The 20,123-nt window shown below is 45.9% G+C and overlaps 1 protein-coding gene across 1 annotated transcript in view; it reads left to right on the forward strand.

The window, feature by feature from the left end:
- Nucleotides 1-10,938: 10,938 nt before the first annotated feature.
- The window catches only part of Arnt (aryl hydrocarbon receptor nuclear translocator), a 37,211-nt gene continuing 28,026 nt past the window's right edge, over nucleotides 10,939-20,123 (forward strand). Inside the window, 3 exon segments of the mRNA XM_051156946.1 lie at nucleotides 10,939-10,991; nucleotides 11,137-11,181; nucleotides 18,290-18,334. Coding sequence (XP_051012903.1) covers nucleotides 10,939-10,991; nucleotides 11,137-11,181; nucleotides 18,290-18,334 — 143 coding nt within the window.

The following is a 20,123-nucleotide window of genomic DNA, read 5'->3' on the forward strand; positions in this document are numbered from 1 at the left end:
GGGCTAGGAAGGAATAAGTAACAGTTTTGAATTATGTCAATTTACCTTTAAAATTTATGTGAATTCTTATGTGTGTGTTGTACACCAGAGGAAAGCCTCAAGTGTCTCTTAGACGAATCTGCTTGTTACTTGAGAGCTGGAGCTTAGCAAGTAAGCTAAACTGGCCAGCTTGTCTGTACCTCCTAGCCTGTACATCAGTGCTGGGGATCTGAACTCACATCCTAAGGCTTGCGTGGTAAACCCTTAACTGTCTGAGTCATCTGTCTCCTTGACCCCAGTTTGCCTGTTAGTAAAGGCTGATTTAGATTAATTTAAAGTTCATATCATTGGCTCATTTAAAATTTTCTTTGCATTGTTTTTAAGAGAAAGTGTGTATGTGCTCATCCTAATGAATGTGCAGCAATCAGAGGGCAGCCTGCCTGCATCGGTTCTGTCCTTCTGCCATGTAGGCCTTGGGTATGGAGCTCACGTTCAGGCTCCTCCTGGTCAGGCTCAGTGGCAGGCTCCCTTACCCGCTGAGCCGTCTTTCTAGCCCTCAAAATTTTCAGAAGTTTAATTAGAGCACGTATTAGAATGTATTACTTGTGTTTTTCATTTTTGTCTTGATTCTGTAGGTTTATACTTGTCAAAGTTAGCAATTTCCAGCCAGGCACAGTGGTGCACGCCTTTAATCCCAGCATTCGGGAGGCAGAGGCAGGTGGATCTCTGTGAGTTCTAGGCCAGCCTGGTCTACAAATTGAGTCCAGGACAGCTAAGGCTGGTTTTCCCACCCCTAACCCCCACCCCCACGCCCACCCCTAAATGTTCTTTTAACTGCTTGCTGAAGAATTTTTATCATGGCTACTTGTAAAACTTTTGTTAGACAATTTTTACATATGATTTATCTTTTTTGTTTGTTTTTTGAGACAGGGTTTCTCTCTGTAGCCTTGGCTGTCCAGGAACTCTTAGAGGTTGTCCTGGCCTCGAACTCAGATCACAGGTCACAGATATTTGCCACCAGGCCTGGCTTGAGCAATATTTCCTTTTTTTCTTAGAAGTCAGTTCTCTGTCCACCATGTGTGTGCTGAGTACTGGGTTAGGGTCATCAGACTTGGCTGCAAGCCAGCGTTGGGGGTGCTTCCCATCATGATGACCCTGCTGTGCTTCCGCTAGCTGCCGTCAAGATGCTGATTGTTGACGATACTCTTCTTTGACAGAAATGACATCAGATGTGCCATCGCTGGGTCCTACCGTTGCTTCTGGAAACTCTGGAGCTGTGATTCACGGTGGAGGGTCTGCTGTGCAGAGGGCTGGCAAGCGGCGGCCAGGGTGAGTGTGGATGCGTATCCTCATCCTCTCTCCTGTATGATCAGTTTGATTGATGTAGTTGCTGCCTCTCGTCTGTTCCTGGCCTTACTTTGATTATTTACTATGCTGCTGTCACATAACTCTTAGTCCCTGGATCTTTCCTTATACAGGCTTGCTATTTTATGTAAATTTCTTTAAAATTTTTTTGTATATTTGAGTAGAAATATAGCTGTAAAGAAAAAGGTGGAAGTTTTGCCTGTTACTATCACTTTATTCTCTTCTGAGCTCATCATAGAATCAAGCATTTCACATGCAGGGTTGACGTACATTACTATATCACCTTTATATATTTTATATAAAAATTTCTAAGCAGCTTAAAAGTTGCTTTCCATTGGTGTATCTTTATTGATAAGCAGGTTAAAAAGACAAAACCAAAATCATCTGGAAGGTAAAGGACCATGGCAAAGAAGGATTTCACTGTTGTTTAAAAAAAAAAAAAAAAAAAGAGCTGTTGGCTTTCCTTAAGCTCTGTGTCTGCATCCTTGAATTTTCTTTTTGCTTATTTCTTTTCTAATTTATTGATACTTTCTTTGACTTGGAATGCATAATGCATTTAGTTTCAGAAGTGACAGACTCGAACGTGACACTGAAGTACGACTGCTGATGGACCCTAGAGACAGACGAGACGCAGCCTGTGTTCAGGCTCTTAACGTCCTGATAGTCACTGTGTGACCTCATACGGGCAGGACGGCAGAAGTAGGTGAGGTGTGCTGGCTCAGGGAGACTCAGTGAGGAGCTGGAGAGCGTCCTGGGTTATACAGTGATACTCCAGCTCAAAATAAAACTAAAAGTAAACAAAACAAATTAACCCAAAACACACAAACAGACATGTCAAGTTACAAAAATGGAACAAATGCTAAACATTTTTTAAAAGATGTATTTATTTATTATATATACAGTGCTCTGCCTGCATGTACCCCTGCAGGCCAGAAGAGGGCACCAGATCACATTATAGATGGCTATGAGCCACCATGAGGTTGCTGGGAATTGAACTCAGGAACTCTGAACAAGAAACTAGTGCTCTTAACCGCTGAGCCATCTCCCCAGCCTTGGCTAGTAGTTTTATCACCGAGCTAATTTCTCTAGCCATTGCCTGATCTTGTTATTTTGTTTTTTGTTTTTGAAATAGGATCTTGTCTACCCTAGCTCTGGGACCCATGATTTTCCCCTGAATGCTAGGATTGTGCTTAGTACCACTATGCTTTGCAGAAAAATACATGAAAAGAAATCTTGAGTTTCTGAGAGACAGCTCAGTGGAAGCTGAGTTGAGCTCCTAGCACTCTTTTCCTGGCTCAGAACCATCCGTGACTGTAGTTCTAGGGGATCTTTTCTGGACTCTGGCACCTGCGCTCGCATGTGAATATACCCCCACACAGACACATGATAAAATGAACTCTTTTAAGAAGTCATAAAAGATGGTTTCTTTAATATTAAAAATACACTTTTAAAAAGTGTTTGCTCTTTTGTTTTGTAACGAAGCCTGTTTTATTTTTGTTATTTTGACATAGCTCTCCTGCAGCCCCAGCTGGCCTGTGAGCATGTTCTTGGTTCCGCTTCCCAAGTGTTTGGAAACAAAAACATGTGAGCAGCAGCACACCTAGTGTGCGGCCGTCCACCTGGCCTCGCATTCGTCACCTGCGGCCTCTGCTTCCGTGCTCCTGGACCACAAGAAGGGCACTGCGCCTGTTGTGGTGCTGTAGCTCCCACACCTGAGACAGGCAGTGAGGGCAGCTTGGTCTACACAGTGGTTTCCAGGACAGCCGGAGCTATGGAGAAAGACCTTGTCTCAAAAAAACAAACTAGCGGGGTGTGGTGGCGCATGTGTTTAATCCCAGCACTCAGTGAGCCAGAGGCAGATGGAGCTGTGTAAGTTGAAAGCCAGCCTGGTCTGCAGAGCAAGTCAGGACAGCCAGGGCTATAAGAGAAACCCTGTCACCAAAAACCAAAACCAAACCAAACCAAAACCAAAATAAACAGACTCCCAAACAAACCACATTCTCACTTGTTATATATATTAACACTTATTCACTTATCACTCTCTGTGTTTGTGTAGGTCAGAAAACAAGTTATGGGGCTTCTTCCTTCACTATTTGGGTCCCAGGGATGCTACTGAGGCCTGTAGGCTTGGGCGCAAGTTCCTTACCTGCCTGGCTCTCCCTCTGGCCCTTTGTCCTGTAACTGTCTGGGCTGAAAGGCTCCTTGAGGGTATTTTTGTTTTTAACACATGTCCTGCAGTCCTTTGTGTGTGCGTGTGATCTTGCTCTCTTCTCTCCTTGACAGGGCCTGGCTAGATAGCTTAAGCTGGCCTTGGATTTGCCATCCTTTTGTTTCTACTCGCTGAGTACTTTGAGTTAAAGGTATGTGCCACCAAGGCTGGCCACTTAGCACAGTGACTGGAGTATATTGTATATTACATTTTTAGACAGACAACTTTCTATGCCGTCTTTCCTTTATGTAATGTCATTGCTTCGAAATGTTTCAGAAAACTGAGAACAGGGTTTAGATTAGACCATAAAAATGAAAAATAAATCTCAGGATTTTTTTTTTTAAATAAGGCAGAGTCGCGTGTAGCCCAGACTAACGATATAATCAAGTAGACCTTGAGCTCCTGACCATCCTGTTGCCACCTCCCATGTAGCACACGCCTGACTGTAGTTGGGTTATAGGCACGTGCCGCCATGGCTGACTGTAGTTGTGTTATAGGCACGTGCCGCCATGGCTGACTGTAGTTGTGTTATAGGCACGTGCCGCCATGGCTGACTGTAGTTGTGTTATAGGCACGTGCCGCCATGGCTGACTGTAGTTGTGTTATAGGCACGTGCCGCCATGGCTGACTGTAGTTGTGTTATAGGCACGTGCCGCCATGGCTGACTGTAGTTGGGTTATAGGCATGTGCCGCCATGGCTGACTGTAGTTGTGTTATAGGCACGTGCCGCCATGGCTGACTGTAGTTGGGTTATAGGCACGTGCCGCCATGGCTGACTGTAGTTGTGTTATAGGCACGTGCCGCCATGGCTGACTGTAGTTGGGTTATAGGCACGTGCCGCCATGGCTGACTGTAGTTGGGTTATAGGCACGTGCCGCCATGGCTGACTGTAGTTGTGTTATAGGCACGTGCCGCCATGGCTGACTGTAGTTGGGTTATAGGCACGTGCCGCCATGGCTGACTGTAGTTGGGTTATAGGCACGTGCCGCCATGGCTGACTGTAGTTGTGTTATAGGCACGTGCCGCCATGGCTGACTGTAGTTGGGTTATAGGCACGTGCCGCCATGGCTGACTGTAGTTGGGTTATAGGCACGTGCCGCCATGGCTGACTGTAGTTGTGTTATAGGCATGTGCCGCCATGGCTGACTGTAGTTGGGTTATAGGCACGTGCCGCCATGGCTGACTGTAGTTGTGTTATAGGCACGTGCCGCCATGGCTGACTGTAGTTGGATTATAGGCATGTGCCGCCATGGCTGACTTTAGTTGGATTATAGGCACGTGCCGCCATGGCTGACTTTTTTTTTTTTTTTTGGTTTTTCGAGACAGGGTCTCTCTGTGTAGCCTTGGCCATCCTGAACTCACTTTGTAGACCAGGCTGGCCTCGAACTCACAGCGATTCGCCTGCCTCTGCCTCCCGAGTGCTGGGATTAAAGGCGTGCGCCACCACGCCCGGCTCATGGCTGACTTTTGTTGCTGTTTTTTGCCTGGCTATGACACTATGAAAACACGTAGTATAGATTTGTTTTGCTTCTGCTCACTTCTTTCCTTCTACTTAGGTGAGCACATAGGCGTGTTGTGTTAACAATATGTTTTATTTTCTTAAGATTCTGTATTATCCATAGACTTAGAATATCTTTTGTTGCCTCTCCCCAGGCTGGATTTTGATGATGATGGAGAAGTGAACAATAAATTTTTGAGGTAAGAGTTTTGTTTTGTTTTTAAAGAGACTTCTGAACAGTGGACTAGAGGGCTGGTTGGCTGGTTCTGGGGGTGGGGAAGCGGGTAACAGCATTTCTACCAAGCCTCATGGCCGAAGTTTGAGCCCCAGAACCCACATTGCTGAAGGAACTGATTGCTGCAAACGTCCTCTGATCTCTACATACTGGCTGTGGCATGTGCACCTTTCACCCTTACAAGAAAATAAATAAGTAAATGTCACAAAATTATTTTAAAATCAGTGGGCTAGGAACGTAGCTTGGTAGAACATTTGCCTCCCATGCTAGTGGGTCAGTTCTCAGTACCAAAAAGGTTATTAACTATATTTATACTTCAAGCTTATGGTGTTTGTGTTCCCTGGCCTAGGAGAAGTGCATTCTGCTGTTTTAGAGCTATCACTTCAGAGAAGAGGGCACAGAAAATTAAAAGACCTTCCATAAGCCAGTCATATATTGATTTATGGCTTTAAAAAAATAGCAGGGTGGGAAGGTAGCTCAGGTGTTAAGGGCTTGACACGCAAATCTAAGGATAAATAACAGTTCCATAAATACCAAGTGGGCATGGCAGCCTGCTCATAAATACCAGGTGGGCATGGCAGCCTGCTTATAAATTGAGCCTTAGAAAGTAGAGTCAGGAGAACCCCAGAGCAAGCTGGCATAGAGAATAATTTTATCTGCAGGTTCTGAATTGGATTGATGTGCATTCACATGACCATGCACCCACACGCGTGAGTGCTGAATTTGTTATGATTTTATTTTATTCTCTTCTGTCCCAAGAGCCTGGGTGTGACTAAATTATTCTGCTTGTCAAGTAAGGTAGAGGAGATGGCAGGATCGTTCCCCACATCACCCACACACACGTGCACCTCCACACACATGTCCATGCACATGCTATGCAAATGCAAACATGCATGTACACACAGGTGCAAAATGAACAAGTGAATTGATTAGTTCTCACAAGTCTGTGGATTGACTGACTCTTGCTTGGCTTCATGGTAGGACTGTGCTCAGCAGGAGAGCTGGCTAAAAGTTATACTCAACTGGCTTAGCCTCACTCTCTTGCTCTCTCTCTCCTGTTCTTTTTTTTTTTTTTTTTTTTTGAGATTTATTTATTTATTATGTACACAGTGTTTTGCCTGCATGTACACCAGAAGAGGGCACCAGATCTCATTATAGATGGCTGTGAGCCACCATGTGGTTGCTGAGAATTGAACTCAGGACCTTTGGAAGAGCAGGTGGTGCTCTTAACCTCTGAGCCATCTCTCCAGCCCATCCCATTCTTTCTCTGTCTCTTATTGTCTCTCCCCTCCCCCCCCCATTCCTCCCTCCTTCCCCCAGCACCATTGTCTTTTCTTCAAACGGGAGAGTGTGGTGATGGCTGTAACACAAAGGGCAAGTCTTCGTGTGCACAAACCTCTGCTTCTGTGACTTTGATTTTTACTAATGTCTCATTGGCCAGCATTGGCCAGAGCAGCTGGTGTATTTGTGTCCTGAGTCACTATTGTAGAGGGCTACAGGAGGGTGTGGATGCTGGAAGGTGCAGCTTGATGATGCTCTGCTCTGTCAAGCTCCTCTTAGGTAGCAGGAATTAGAGATTTCGTGTGCTGATGTGGTGAGGCACAGCCCCATGCAGTCCAGGTCGGCCTCAGGCTTGATGAGCCTTAGATGGTGTGGTGGGAGTGTCCCCATGGGTGCTGGAATACTTGCCCCCAGTTGGTAGGCGTCTTTGGGAAGAATTAGCCTGTGTGGCTGTGGAGAAGGTGTGTGTGTGTGTGTGTCTCTGGGGCGTTCCCCATGAGCTCTCGGCTGTCCCTGCCATGTGCCTTTTCCTCCCTGTCTCTAGGACTACCTGCCCAGGGGAGGCACGGCCCGCAGTGAGGTGGGCCGTCCTCATCAGTCACTGCCCACAGGCCACGTGATGGAGACATCGTCTCCATGGAGGTTCCGTCTTCTCAGACATGGCTGGGTTTGTGCCCAGTTGACAAAAACCAACCACCACAGCAGTTGAAAGTAATTCTTCTTGACACTTGGTGGCTGTCCTGGACTGCTGACAAAGTGGACCACAAACTTACAGAGATCCAGCTGCTTCTGCTTCTTTGCTGAGATTAAAGGTGTGCTCTCCTACACTGGACTCACACTGGATCATCTTCTTCTTCCTCCTCTTCCTCCTCTTCTTCTTCTTTTTAACTTTTATTTTTAAAATTTTTTTGGTTTTTTGAGACAGAGTTTCTCTGTGATAATCTTGACTGTCTTCGACTCACTTTGTAGCGTGGCCTCGAACTCAGAGATCCGCCTGCCTCTGCCTCCGCCTCCCCGAGTGCTGGGATTAAAGATGTGTGTCACGGGGCTGGAGAGATGGCTCAGCGGTTCTGAGCACCAGCTGCTCTTCCTGAGGTCCTGAGTTCAATTCCCAGCAAGCACATGGTGGCTCACAGCCATCTATAATGTGATCTGATGCCCTCTTCTGGCCTGTAGATGTACATGCAGGCAGAGCACTGAATACATAATAAATAAATGTTTAAAAAAAAAAAAAAAAAAAGATGTGTGTCACCACTGCCCAACCTGATATTGCATCTTAATAAATGTGAAGAAGGGGAAATATTTTACTTTTTGGCACTAGGCAGACTTTTTTGTTGTTATTGCTAGGTTTATGTATTTTTATTTAGTGTCTGGATGTTTTGCCTGCAAGTATGTCAGGGCACCACCTGCATATCGTGCTGGCAGAGGCCAGAAGAGAGTTTTGGGTCCTCTGGAACTGGACTTGTAGATGATTGTGAGCCACCCTATGGGCGCTGGTGTTGTGGGGTGTCCACCAGAGAATGGATTGATTAGAGAAGGGTCTCTTAGGCAGCTGCACAGCATGTCTGTGATCCCAGTGTAGCCCCGAGCCTTCCTCAGATGAGCTTCTAAGCACAAAAGCCATGTCCTGGCTTGGCAGACTTCAGTTGACAAGAACAGAGCCTGGAGCGATGGCTCAGCGGTTAAGAGCACTGTCTGCTCTTCCAAAAAGGACCCAGGTTTAATTCCCAGCACCCACATGGCAGCTCACAACTGTCTGTAACTCCAAGATCCGACACCCTCACACAGACATACATGCAGGCATAGCACCAATGCACATAAAATAAAAATAAATAAATTTAAAAAACAAGAACAATTAGCCAAAGCAGAACTACAGAAACAAAAATGAAAAGTAATACATTTAGAGACTTTGCCAGAACTATAGGCTTTGACGGGTTAGGCGACAGATTGTGCCGTCTGCGTGCTGAGTTTCACAGCCCGAATGACTCTTCCATCATGGAGTCAGTTATGCTAAGGTCTGAGGTCCTGTTATACTGGGGACTGAACCCAGGTCCTCAGCAAAAGCAGCCGCTGCTCTTCATAACTGAGCCATTTCTCCAGCCCTAAGACAGACATTTCCAAGCAGCTCTGCTGGGAATGCTTTCATTAGAGAACCCTTAGTCACAGTGCCACGTGTGTATGAACGGTGTGGACGTAACTAGACAATTGTTCTATCAAAGAGTATTGACCCTGAACTCTTGCTTCCACAAAACCACGTCTGTAACACTTGGTCCTTAGCAGACCACTATATGACTATGGGTTCATGTGACTATAATGGGAGTTATAAAATTCTTATTGCCTAGTAACATAGCTATTATAACTCAAGTGCAAAGAGTTCATCGTTCAAGTTTGTGCTGTTAGTATACATGATGTTGGCATGTTGGTGTTGCTAGTTGTCTTACATGGAGCACATACATATGTATAGTTAATAACACTTGATTATAAAAAGATGACTCGCTTGCTTATGTATTTGCTATGTTATAGTGCTCATTCCATTTGCATTGTTAGTAAGTGAGCACAGGGCTCACTGAATGCTAGGCAAGCACTGTGTCATTGAGTTATCTCTAACCCCTGTTATTATTTTAGAGTGTGCTCCCCCCCTTTTTGGGTTTTGGGTTTTTCAAGACAGGGTTTCTCTGTGTAGCCTTGGCTGTCCTAGACTCACTTTGTAGACCAGGCTGGGCCTTGAACTCACAGAGATCCACCTGCCTCTGCCTCCTGAGTGCTGGGATTAAAGGTGTGTGCCACCACGGCCCGGCTTCCATTAGCTTTTGGGGGAAGACTTTTAATAGTTTTGTGTGTGTGTGTGTGTGTGTATGTGTGTGTGTGTGTGTGTGTGTATGTGTGTGTGTGTGTGTGAGAGAGAGTGTGTGTGTGTGTGTGTGTGTGTGTGTGTGTGTGTGTGTGTGTGTGTGTGTGTGTGAGAGAGAGAGAGAGAGAGAGAGAGAGAGAGAGTGTGTGTGTGTGAGAGAGAGAGAGAGAGAGAGAGAGAGAGTGTGTGTGTGAGAGAGAGAGAGAGAGAGAGAGAGAGAGAGAGAGAGAGAGAGATCACACCTGGGTTCTCTGCGTGAACAACACAAGCTCTTAGGCGTTGGTCCATCCGTCTACTTAAGTGAGTTTTCAGGTAGGTATGGTGGCATGTCATATAATCCCACTACTTGAGAGGCTGAAGCAGTAGTGTCGCTGGGAGTTCAAGTGAAGCCTGAGCTACATAGCAAAATGCTGTCCCAAGAATATGCACAAAAAATTAAAGCTTAGGATGCTGTTGATGGCTCAGTGGGTAGAGATGCTTGATGCCAAACTTGGCCTGTGCTCCCTCTCTGGAACCCGTGTCGTGAGCGGGAGAACTAACTATTGCCAGTTGTCCTCCAGCCTCTGCCTCTGCCCTGTGGCTGCAAACACAAGTTTGGTTTTGATGGCCTGGAACTTGCTACCTAAGCCCCGCTGAGCTCCACCTGTGGCCGTCCTCTTGAACATCCTGCGTCCTGCGTGCAGTAGTGCACCATTTTGTATTCCCATACTGTATATAAGGCTTCTTGATTGTATACCACACCCTTTCCCTTTGTCATCCTCTTCCCACTGGTCCCCTTCCTCTTCCCAACTACTTCCTCCTCTACTTTCATGACTTTTTGGGGGGCGGGGCGGGAATCTCAGTGTTTCATTTGGGTTGCTTACCTACTAGTAACGTGTGAGTGGTTACTTAGAGGAACGTGTACACCTTCCCCACGGCTACACTACTGAAAAAAGTCTCTCCCAACAGCTGCAATGGCTTATAGATGCTCAAGGAGGGCTGTGGCTGTGTGAGCTCCTCCCCTCCGTGCTAGGATGCTGATGGACCCAGGCTTGTGTATCCCACCCATCGCGAGCCCAGGAGTTCACTCACAGAAGGCAGTGCTCCGCAGCAGTCCGCCCTTCTCCTAACTCACATGTTTCTGTCCCTCTTACACAATGGTCCCTGAGCCTTAGAGACTTTGGCTCCTCCTCCTTACCCACCCCCACAGCCCTGCTGTGCTGCTGCCACCAGCCTCCTACACCTGGCTCCCATGTCAGGGCCAAGGGGATTGCCTGCAGGTGCTCCCACACCCGGCTCAGAGCAGGCTCTTAGGAGCCTGAACACAGGAAAATGTACACACACTTGTCTATGGTTTTTGTTTTGTTTTGTTTAAGCCACAGTTAGAAACAAAGAAGCAAACTGAGCCAGGCATAGTGATTAACACCTGTTAGGCTAGCCAGCACTACCATGCTGAGCCAAAACAAAGCAAAAACAAACAAACACGCACCCAAATATTTCCCCAACTGTAGGGCAGTCACGAGGCATTTCGTGTTGTCACCATGTTGTCTTTCTGTGTGTCTGATAACGTGAAAGTGTGGCGGGTCCTAGTTCTGTCAGGTGCCCTCAGGGTTGGGTGCTTGGGGTGCTGTCCATTGCTCTTTCCCTGTTGCATGGCTTTACTTCTCTCTAGTTTTTACTTCAGCTTGGCGTCAGCGCAGCAGTCTGAGCTCATCTCTTCCCACCCTCTCTCTTTCCAGATGCGACGATGAACAGCTGTGCAGCGACAAAGAGCGCTTTGCCAGGTAATGTACTGCAGCATTTAGTGCTGGCGCTGGGGTCAAGCAGTCCACACGATGGACTTACATTTCATGTAGGTGAGAGTGGATCTCTCTGTTGAGTCTCCTTCCTCTTCTGAGTAGTGCTGGACAGTCTGTACTTTGTGCTCAGGTGACCTGAGTTGAAGCTGTGGTGTATTTACACAGCGCTCTCCTCGTGTGTGCACGTAGCGGCAGTGTGCTCACTGTATCTATCAACAGAGGCTGTGGGGTATTTACACAGCGCTCTCCTCGTGTGTGCACGTAACGGCAGTGTGCTCACTGTATCTATCAACAGAGGCTGTGGGGTATTTACACAGCGCTCTCCTCGTGTGTGCACGTAGCGGCAGTGTGCTCACTGTATCTATCAACAGAGGCTGTGGTGTATTTACACAGCCCTCTCCTCGTGTGTGCACGTAGCGGCAGTGTGCTCACTGTATCTATCAACAGAGGCTGTGGGGTATTTACACAGCGCTCTCCTCGTGTGTGCACGTAGCGGCAGTGTGCTCCCTGTATCTATCAACAGAGGCTGTGGTGTATTTACACAGCCCTCTCCTCGTGTGTGCACGTAACGGCAGTGTGCTCACTGTATCTATCAACAAAGACTGTGGTGTATTTACACAGCGCTCTCCTCGTGTGTGCACGTAGCGGCAGTGTGTTCACTGTATCCACCAACAGAGGCTGTGGTGTATTTACACAGCGCTCTCCTCGTGTGTGCACGTAGCGGCAGTGTGCTCACTGTATCTATCAACAGAGGCTGTGTGTATTTACACAGCGCTCTCCTCGTGTGTGCACGTAGCGGCAGTGTGCTCACTGTATCCGCCAACAGAGGCTGTGGGGCAGTTATTATTGTACTGGCACACATATGGAAGAATTTTATAGAAAGTGGTTTTACTCATTAAGTGAGTTTTTTTCTGGATACAAACTTTAATTGGTTTAACTAACTCAGATTATGAAATATACATATTTTACTTTTTATTAGAGAGTAATCTTTCTCAACCCAGATACTGATTTTACTTTTAGAAAATTCTTGCCAAGTTACTCATAAAAGAAGGGAGACAGAGACAAACAGACAGATACACACACACACACACACACACACACACACACACACCATGGGACTAGAGAAATGTCTCCATGGAAGAGGGCTTGTTCCTTCAGAAGACCTGAATTTGGTTTCCAGGGTGCACAGGTGGTTCACCACCACTGTGATTCCAGCTCCAGAGAACCTGACATCCTCTTTTGGCTTCTGTTGACATCTGAATGCACATGATCATACATACATACATGCATACATACATACACACACATACACACACACATACATGCACACACACATACATGCACACACACATACATACACACATACACACACACACATACATACACACATACATGCACACATACACACACACATACATACACACACACACACGATTGAGTTAGTAAGGACCTCAAAATTGAGTAACTTTATTTTTAAAGGTTGTATTTAACTGTGTACTTTAAAATGGTTTGTTTTATTTTAAATTATGTTTATGTGTGTCTGTATTTGGGTATATACTTTTGAGTGTGGGGGCCAGAGAGACCATAAGAGGACGTCAGACTCCTGGAAGAGCAGCAACCATACTTAACTACTGAGCTGTGTCTACTGCTTAATTAATACTTACTTAAGGTTTTACTACATTGACTGATTAATTAATTGGTTGAGAGAGTGTGTGCGCCTGTTTACAGCATTCCACAAGTTGTGCTCAGAGGACCACTTCTTGGAGCAGACTCTTGCCTGCCGCCTGTGAGTCCAGTGATCAGACTCAGATCCTTAGGCTGAGCAGCAAGCACCTTTACCCACTGAGCATCCTCCTGGGCCTTCTGCAAGTACTTATCAATCAATAGTATTTGCTCATTGCTGAGCCTGCCTGTTTGTCGTCTGCTTTGAGGAGCATTGATCTAGAGAACCAGGAAACATCAGGCAGAGTAGTCAAGGCTTAGAAATAGTGTCAGCGGTGTGTGGGCTGGTTGGAAGAGCAGGTAGGTAGGTCGTACGTAGGTAGGTAACACGTAGGAAGAGGGAGGGGGTAGATAGAAGCTGCTGAACATACGCTGAGCAGCTTGAAATCATGAGAACTAGGGCCCAGAAATGTGGCCGTGACACAAGGGGAAAAGTATATGGGGTTTATAAGAGCAGCTTATCAAAACTTCTTGAAATAAATGAAATCTTGAGGATGCAAATAATCTCTAAGGTGAAAAGTTAGTTATTGATTTTGAGGTTATGATTTTTCAGATTCTATTAGAAAGTCAAGCCGTAAACTGGATGTGACAGTGTACACTTTTGAGATCCCAGTGCTGTGGAGGTGGAGGCAGGGGACCAGCAGTTCTAGGTCAGGGGCTGGAGAGATGGCTCAGCAGCTAAGAGCACTGGCTGCTCCTGCAGAGGACCTGGGTTTGATTCCCAGCACCCGCAGGGTGCCTCACGACCATATATGACTCCAATTTCAGGGGATCCACTGCCCTCTTCTGGCCTCTTTGGGCCTCGGATTCATGTGGCAGTGCATGCATACATATAAACAAAACACTTATACACACAAAAATAAAAAGAGATAAATCTTTTTCTTAAAAGTTATTTGGCAGTGGGGCAGTGGTGGTGCATACCTTTAATCTCAGCACTCGGGAGGCAGAGGCAGGTGGATCTCTGTGAGTTTGAGGCCAGCCTGGTCTACAGAGTGAGTTTCAGGACAGCAGAACTACACAGAGAATCCCTGTTTTGAAAAACAAAACCAAAAAGTTACTTGGCTATATAGTTCAAGACCAGCCTTGGCTACAGGAGCCTCTGTGTGAAACCAAAGGCCAGCCTGTCATGGGGGCAGGTAGTACAGGCGCACAGCCTCTTAACTGAATTCCAGAGAGCAGCAAAAACACAGCCTGGAGTGTTTAAATTTGTGTATGTCCTATAAAAGGATTTTTTTTTTTATAAAAGGAATTTTAAATGATTAACTTTCAAACAAAAAATTATTTCTTCAAGTTACAATTGGTTAGCATAGTATACCTCATGTACCGTTGGGAATGCAGTAGAAGGCGGTCAGAGGCTAAAGCAGGTGAGCTCATCTCCTGAAAGTGAGTGTTTGATCGTTTGTTAAAAGCATCTAGAAGTGATAAGGAGCAGGAGGATATAAGTGCTCAGTGATCTTCTCATTGGCATATACACATACATTTTACAGTCCTGGGGGCTGTACTGCCACCCCCCCCCCCAAGGGTCTCTTTGTGTAGCCCTGCCTGTCCTGGACTCACTCTGTAGACAAGGCTGGCCGCGAACCAAGTGTTGAGATTACAGGTGTGCACCACCACACCTGGTTTATTTATCTATTTTTAAAGCTCAAGGACAATTTTATTAAAGTTTGAAAGAAGAAGGCAGGCAAGCTGTAAAGCTTGAGCCACTGGCTGGAGGAGGGAAATGGAGGAAAGGGAAACCGCTATGCCATTTTAAGCTGGACACTTGACAGACAGGCAGCCCCGTGGTAGTGAGGGAGGCGTTAGGGAAGATGAGGGAGCCTGTTTTGTAGACAGAGCAGCGTTTCTCACCCTGTGGGCTGGGACCTCTTTGGGGGGGGGTGTGAAATAACTCTTTCACAGGGGTCTCATGTCAGACTTCCTGCACGTCAGACATTTATGTCACAGTCCATAGCACAGTACAATTCTGAAGTAGCAACACAAATAGCTTACGGCTGTTGTCACCACAGCGTGAGGAGCTGACTAAAGGGTTCGCAAGGCTGAGAACCCCTGAGATAGAAGAGGGAGAAAGGAGCCGAATTAATGACTCTTACATGGCTGTGGCCTGTTAAGCTTCTGCTTTTAGCGGCTGGAGAGATGGCTCAGAGGTTAAGAGCACTGACTGCTCTTCCAGAGGTCCTGAGTTCAATTCATAGCAACCACTTGGTGGCTCACAGCCATCTATATAAAAAAGGGACCTGATGCCCTCTTCTGTCCTGCAGGTGTACATGCAGGCAGAGAACTCATACATAAAGGAAAAATAAATTTTTAAAAATTCTGCTTTTAGGGCTGGAGAGATGGCTCAGTGGTTGAGAGCACTGCCTGCTCTTCCAAAGGTCCTGAGTTCGATTCCCAGCAACCACATGGTGGCTCACAACCATCTTTAAGGAGATCTGGTGCCCTCTTCTGGCATGCAGGTGTATGTGCAGGCAAAACATTGTATACATAATAAATCTTTAAAAAAAAAAAAAAAAAAAAAATTCTGCTTTTAAACAGTTACCGTGCGTATGTTAGTGTGTGTCTGCATATGGGTATGTGCATATGACGGCATGTTCCCGTGGAAGCCATAGGATTCCTCAGAGTTGAATTTACAGGTAGTTGTGAGCTGTCTCATATGGGTGCTGGAAACCAAACTCAAATCATCTGCCTGAGCAGGTGTGCTCTGAACCTCTGAGCCGTCTCTCCTGTCTCATGCCGTGGCTTTCCTGGAACCTATGGGCATTATTTTGCCTTTGTTTTCTGAGTGTTGGGATTAAAATTGAACACCACCACAGCCAGTCCTTTCCTACTAACTATTCGTACGTGTGTGTGTGCATGTAGAGGCCACAGGACAACTCAGGTGTCACTCATCAAGAGCCCCCATCCGCCTTTGCTGAGACAGAGGCTTTCTCTGTCTAGGTTGGCTAGCCTGCTGTTTGGTGAGCCCTGGGATCCCCCTGTCTCTTCTTTCCCAGTGCCAAATTGCAAGGGTTTTTAAACCCTGCTTCTCTTTTACTGAGATTTCCCCATATACTGATAAAATAACCACGTCATCGTTGTCATCGTCATCGTCATCAGTATTCAGGTCAGGGTTGCTGTGATGCAGTCCCTAACTCACAGTTCTCCTTTTTCATTATCCCAAGTAGCTGGGACTGCAAGACCTCTGCTTCCTGCTCTGGCCATCTTAAGGCAGAGTCTTGAGAAGTTATTTTATTTGCATGCCTGGCTTTATTTTCTTTTTTACATGAAGCAGTCTCTCCGGCCTGTTACTCAGTTCTCATGTTCATGTGCTCTACATCGAGATGCATGCTTCTTGTCATTGTCTTAAGTTTTTAAAATGTCCTTCCTATTTTATCTGTTTGTGTTGCCTGCATGGATCCTGTGTAGCCAGCATGTGGGCGCCTGGTGGCCACGGAGGACAGAAGAGGGCATCAGATCTTCTAGAACTGGAGATAGAGACTGTGGAGAATTGCTATGTGGGTGCTGGCAATTGAACCCCGTTCTCTGGAGGAATGGCTAGTGGTTTATTTACCAGCCCATTTCTTTAGTCCCACAGTTATTAAAAAAAAAAAAAAAGATTTATTTATTTTTATGTATGAGTATTTTATCTGCATGTACACTTGCAGGCCAGAAGAGGGCACCAGATCACATTATAGATGGTTACAAATCACCGTGTAGTTGCTGGGCATTGAACTCAGGACCTCTGGAAGAGCAGTGTTCTTAACTGCTGAGCCATCTCTCCAGCCCCCATTGTTGGCATTTTTAATAGCTATTTTTTGACTGTTAATATACTTGGTTAGGTAATTTATTCAAGGCTTATCTCTCTTACTTAAAATGAATACTGATGGAGGCTGGAGAGATGGCTCAGAGGTTAACAGCACTGGCTGCCCTTCCAGAGGTCCTGAGTTCAATTCCCAGTAACCACATGGTGGCTCACAGCCATCTGTAATATGATCTGGTGCCCTCTTCTGGCCTGCAGGCAGAACACGGTAAACATAATAAACAAACAAATCTTAAAAAAAGAAAAAGAGTACTTGTGGAATGAGTTAAATAGTGCCTTGGTTTTTTGGTTTTTTGGTTTTTGTTTTTTTTCCAGTTTGCCATCCCATCCCCTTTTTGGGGGGTGGGTATAGAGATAGTTTTTCTCCATAGCCCTGGTTATCCTGGAACTCACTTACTATGTATACCAGTCTGGCCTTGAACTCCTCAAGTGCTGGGAGTAAAGGCATATACCACTGTGCCTAGACCCTGCTACTGCCACCCATCCATAGAGGATCTTGTTTTCTGGAAGAATTTAGTGATAACCTTTGTCTTTGTTTAAAGGAGGAGCCATTGTTACTGGTTAAACTAAGAAAAAGTGCTGAGGCAGCTGGAGCAGAGCTGTTTAGCTTAACTGTGTCAGTGATAGAGGAGACATGGGAAACTTGCCTCGGAGCGGTGCTGACCGCGTGTGTGCGGAGCGGCTGTGGAGACTTAAAAGAGCCCGACGCTTGAGTTTATCTTGCCAACTACCATGCCAATAAACGTTGTTTTACTTTGTTGCGGGGCGTGGGGGGTGGGAAGAAACTTGCCTCTTGGTTAAAGGATGTCATGTTGTGAGTGACGTCTGGTCGAGGGCGGGCTAACTGGCTCAGTGTTTGTCTCCTGCCACCAAACCTGTGGACCCAAACTCTAGCTCCAAAGTCACATGGTGAAAGGAAGAGACTCCCACAAGTTGTCCCCTGATTCCTGTATGTGCTCTGTCTCACACACGCACACATGCACACACACGTGCGCACGCGCACACAGACACCCTAAGTATTAAAATGGGAAAAACAAATCTGGTCATAACTTTTCTTGTATATGTGTGTGTGTTTATGTTAGGCAGTTGTATTTCTGATCAGTTGTTTGAAACTGCTTAATTTACTCCTATAGAATATTGTATGTGAATATGATTTTCTTCCCATTTTGGCAGCAGTTTATAAGAATGGTAATTCCGAATTCCTTGATTGGTTCTTGTTCAGACTCTGTATCTTTGGTCTCTATAGAGATTGTTTGACAAAATTTGTTTTTGTGTTGTGTTCATGTTAGTTCTTAATAGATCTTGACTTTTGTCTTAAAAGTTACTTTTTAAAAATATTTGGCTCTATAGCATAGGCAAGGTCCTGCTTGTATTGCCATTTCCTCCCTCTCCGCTGTATCCATTTTATGTCTTTCCTTTCAGTTGTGCATTTTATTTCTCCTCTCCCTCCCTCCCTCCCTCCCTCCCTCCCTCCCTCCCTCTCTCCCTCTCTCCCTCTCTCCTTCTCCCTTTTCTCTTCGTTCCTTTCTTCCATTTTATTTTAATTTTCGCTTAGTCCATCAATTCTGTTTTTAGGTCGGATGATGAGCAGAGCTCTGCGGATAAAGAGAGACTTGCCAGGTAGGAGCCCGTGTTGCTCAGCATGCAGCAGGTGCCGCTGCTCCTCTTGCCGTGTCTTACCACCTTTCCTTCCCTCCTGTGCTTTCTCTTCCCTGTGGCAGAAGAGGACATGCGTTTTTACAAGTTTGGGTGTAATAGGAACTTTGGCTTCCCCATCAGAAAGTGGATGAGTTAAGCCGGGCGTGGTGGCACACTTTTGATCCCAGCACCCAGGAGGCTGAGGCGGGCAGGTCCCTATGAGTTTGGAGCCAGACTGGTCTACAAAGTGAGTTCCAGGACAGCCAGGTACACAGAGAAACCCTGTCTCAGAAAAAAAGAATTGCTGTTCATTTTAAGAATTTTTTATTTCATCACTGAGTTCCACAGAATGAAAACAATTTAGAAATAATGTGGCTATGTTCATTGGTGCTGTAACCAGAAAATACTCTCATCAGAACACCTGCAGTTGCCATAGCTCCCAGTACTTAGGCCATAGCGTGTTCTCTGCACTTCCCTGTGTAGACACACAGTGTTGGTTACAGTGACGACAGAACTCATTGAATCCTTATAATTTTTTGGAACGTTTCAGCTACCTTGGTGTGGCTATTTAAGGGGGGGATTTTCTAGGCTGGAGAGAAGTAAAGTGCTCGCTGTGCGAGCATGGTAGGCTACCAGAGTGTCGTCCCTAGAGCCCACTGAAAAAAACGGTGGTAGTTTATAACTGCACAGTAGGGAAGAGGAAGCAGTTAGCTTCCGTACTGGGCACCTACACCAGCTTAGTAGTCCAGCCTGGGCTTCCAGTGAGAGGTGGGTATCTTAAGAAATAACACCTGAGATTGACCTTTGGTTTTCACAGAGATGCTCATGCAAGTGTGTTTGCACACACTTAGTTTTCTGGACTTCAGTCTCAGAAGTTTGTCGCTACTAAGAAGATGGGTACTTTAAATCTGAGAGTAGATTAAAAAAAAAAAAAAGATTTTATTTGTTTATTTTATGTATATGAGTGCTCTGTGTGCATGTGTGCCTGCAGGCCAGAAGAGGGTGCCAGATCTCATAGATGGTTGTGAGCCACCATGTGGTTGCTGGGAATTGAACTCAGGACCTCTGGAAGAGCAAACAGTGCTCTTAACCTCTGAGCCACCTCTCCAGCCCCCTAGATTAGGGGTTTTTTTTTTTGTTTGTTTGTTTGTTTGTTTTTTAATGTCTTAGGCAGAATAACTAAATATGAAGCTATGAAGTGGGAACATTTTGTCTTTTGGAAAGAGACTTCTTTTCCCTTTCAAGACAGGATTTCATGGACTTTAACTCCCGATTCTCCTGCCTCTGCTTCCCAAGTGCGAGGGCTGTAGGTACTGCCGTTCTTTCTAGATAGATAGTCTCTACAGTCAGATCCCTTTTGTGGGGAGCGTTGTGTGTTGTGGGTGAGCACTGCCACTCACTGAGCTGCGTTTCCGGGGCCTGAGTTGGATCGCTTTGGGCTGCTGTCCGTGACACAGAAGCACTGCTTTACACCCAGACTTTTCCGTCCTGGTCTTTGAGCTGCGTGCTCTCCTGGTAACTGGGTCATAAATACTGTACTGTTGTTCCCCTTGTATGACTTCCTCAAGCTCCGCCACAGATGCATTCTGGGACTGTCGTGCCTCTGCTCTCAGACAGCTGACTCAGCGTGAGGAGGAGGGCCGCTCTGGGGAGCCTGCAGTCCTTTGACTTCAGTGCTCAGTAATAACAAGGAAATCAGAGTTGGTGTTTGTTTCTTTTCCTTTACAGAATAGATCCCTAAGTAGTAAGAGAAATACATAAAGGTGGTAAG

This window comes from Acomys russatus, chromosome 15 (genome assembly GCF_903995435.1).
Source record: "Acomys russatus chromosome 15, mAcoRus1.1, whole genome shotgun sequence".
NCBI classification, from domain to species: domain Eukaryota; kingdom Metazoa; phylum Chordata; class Mammalia; order Rodentia; family Muridae; genus Acomys; species Acomys russatus.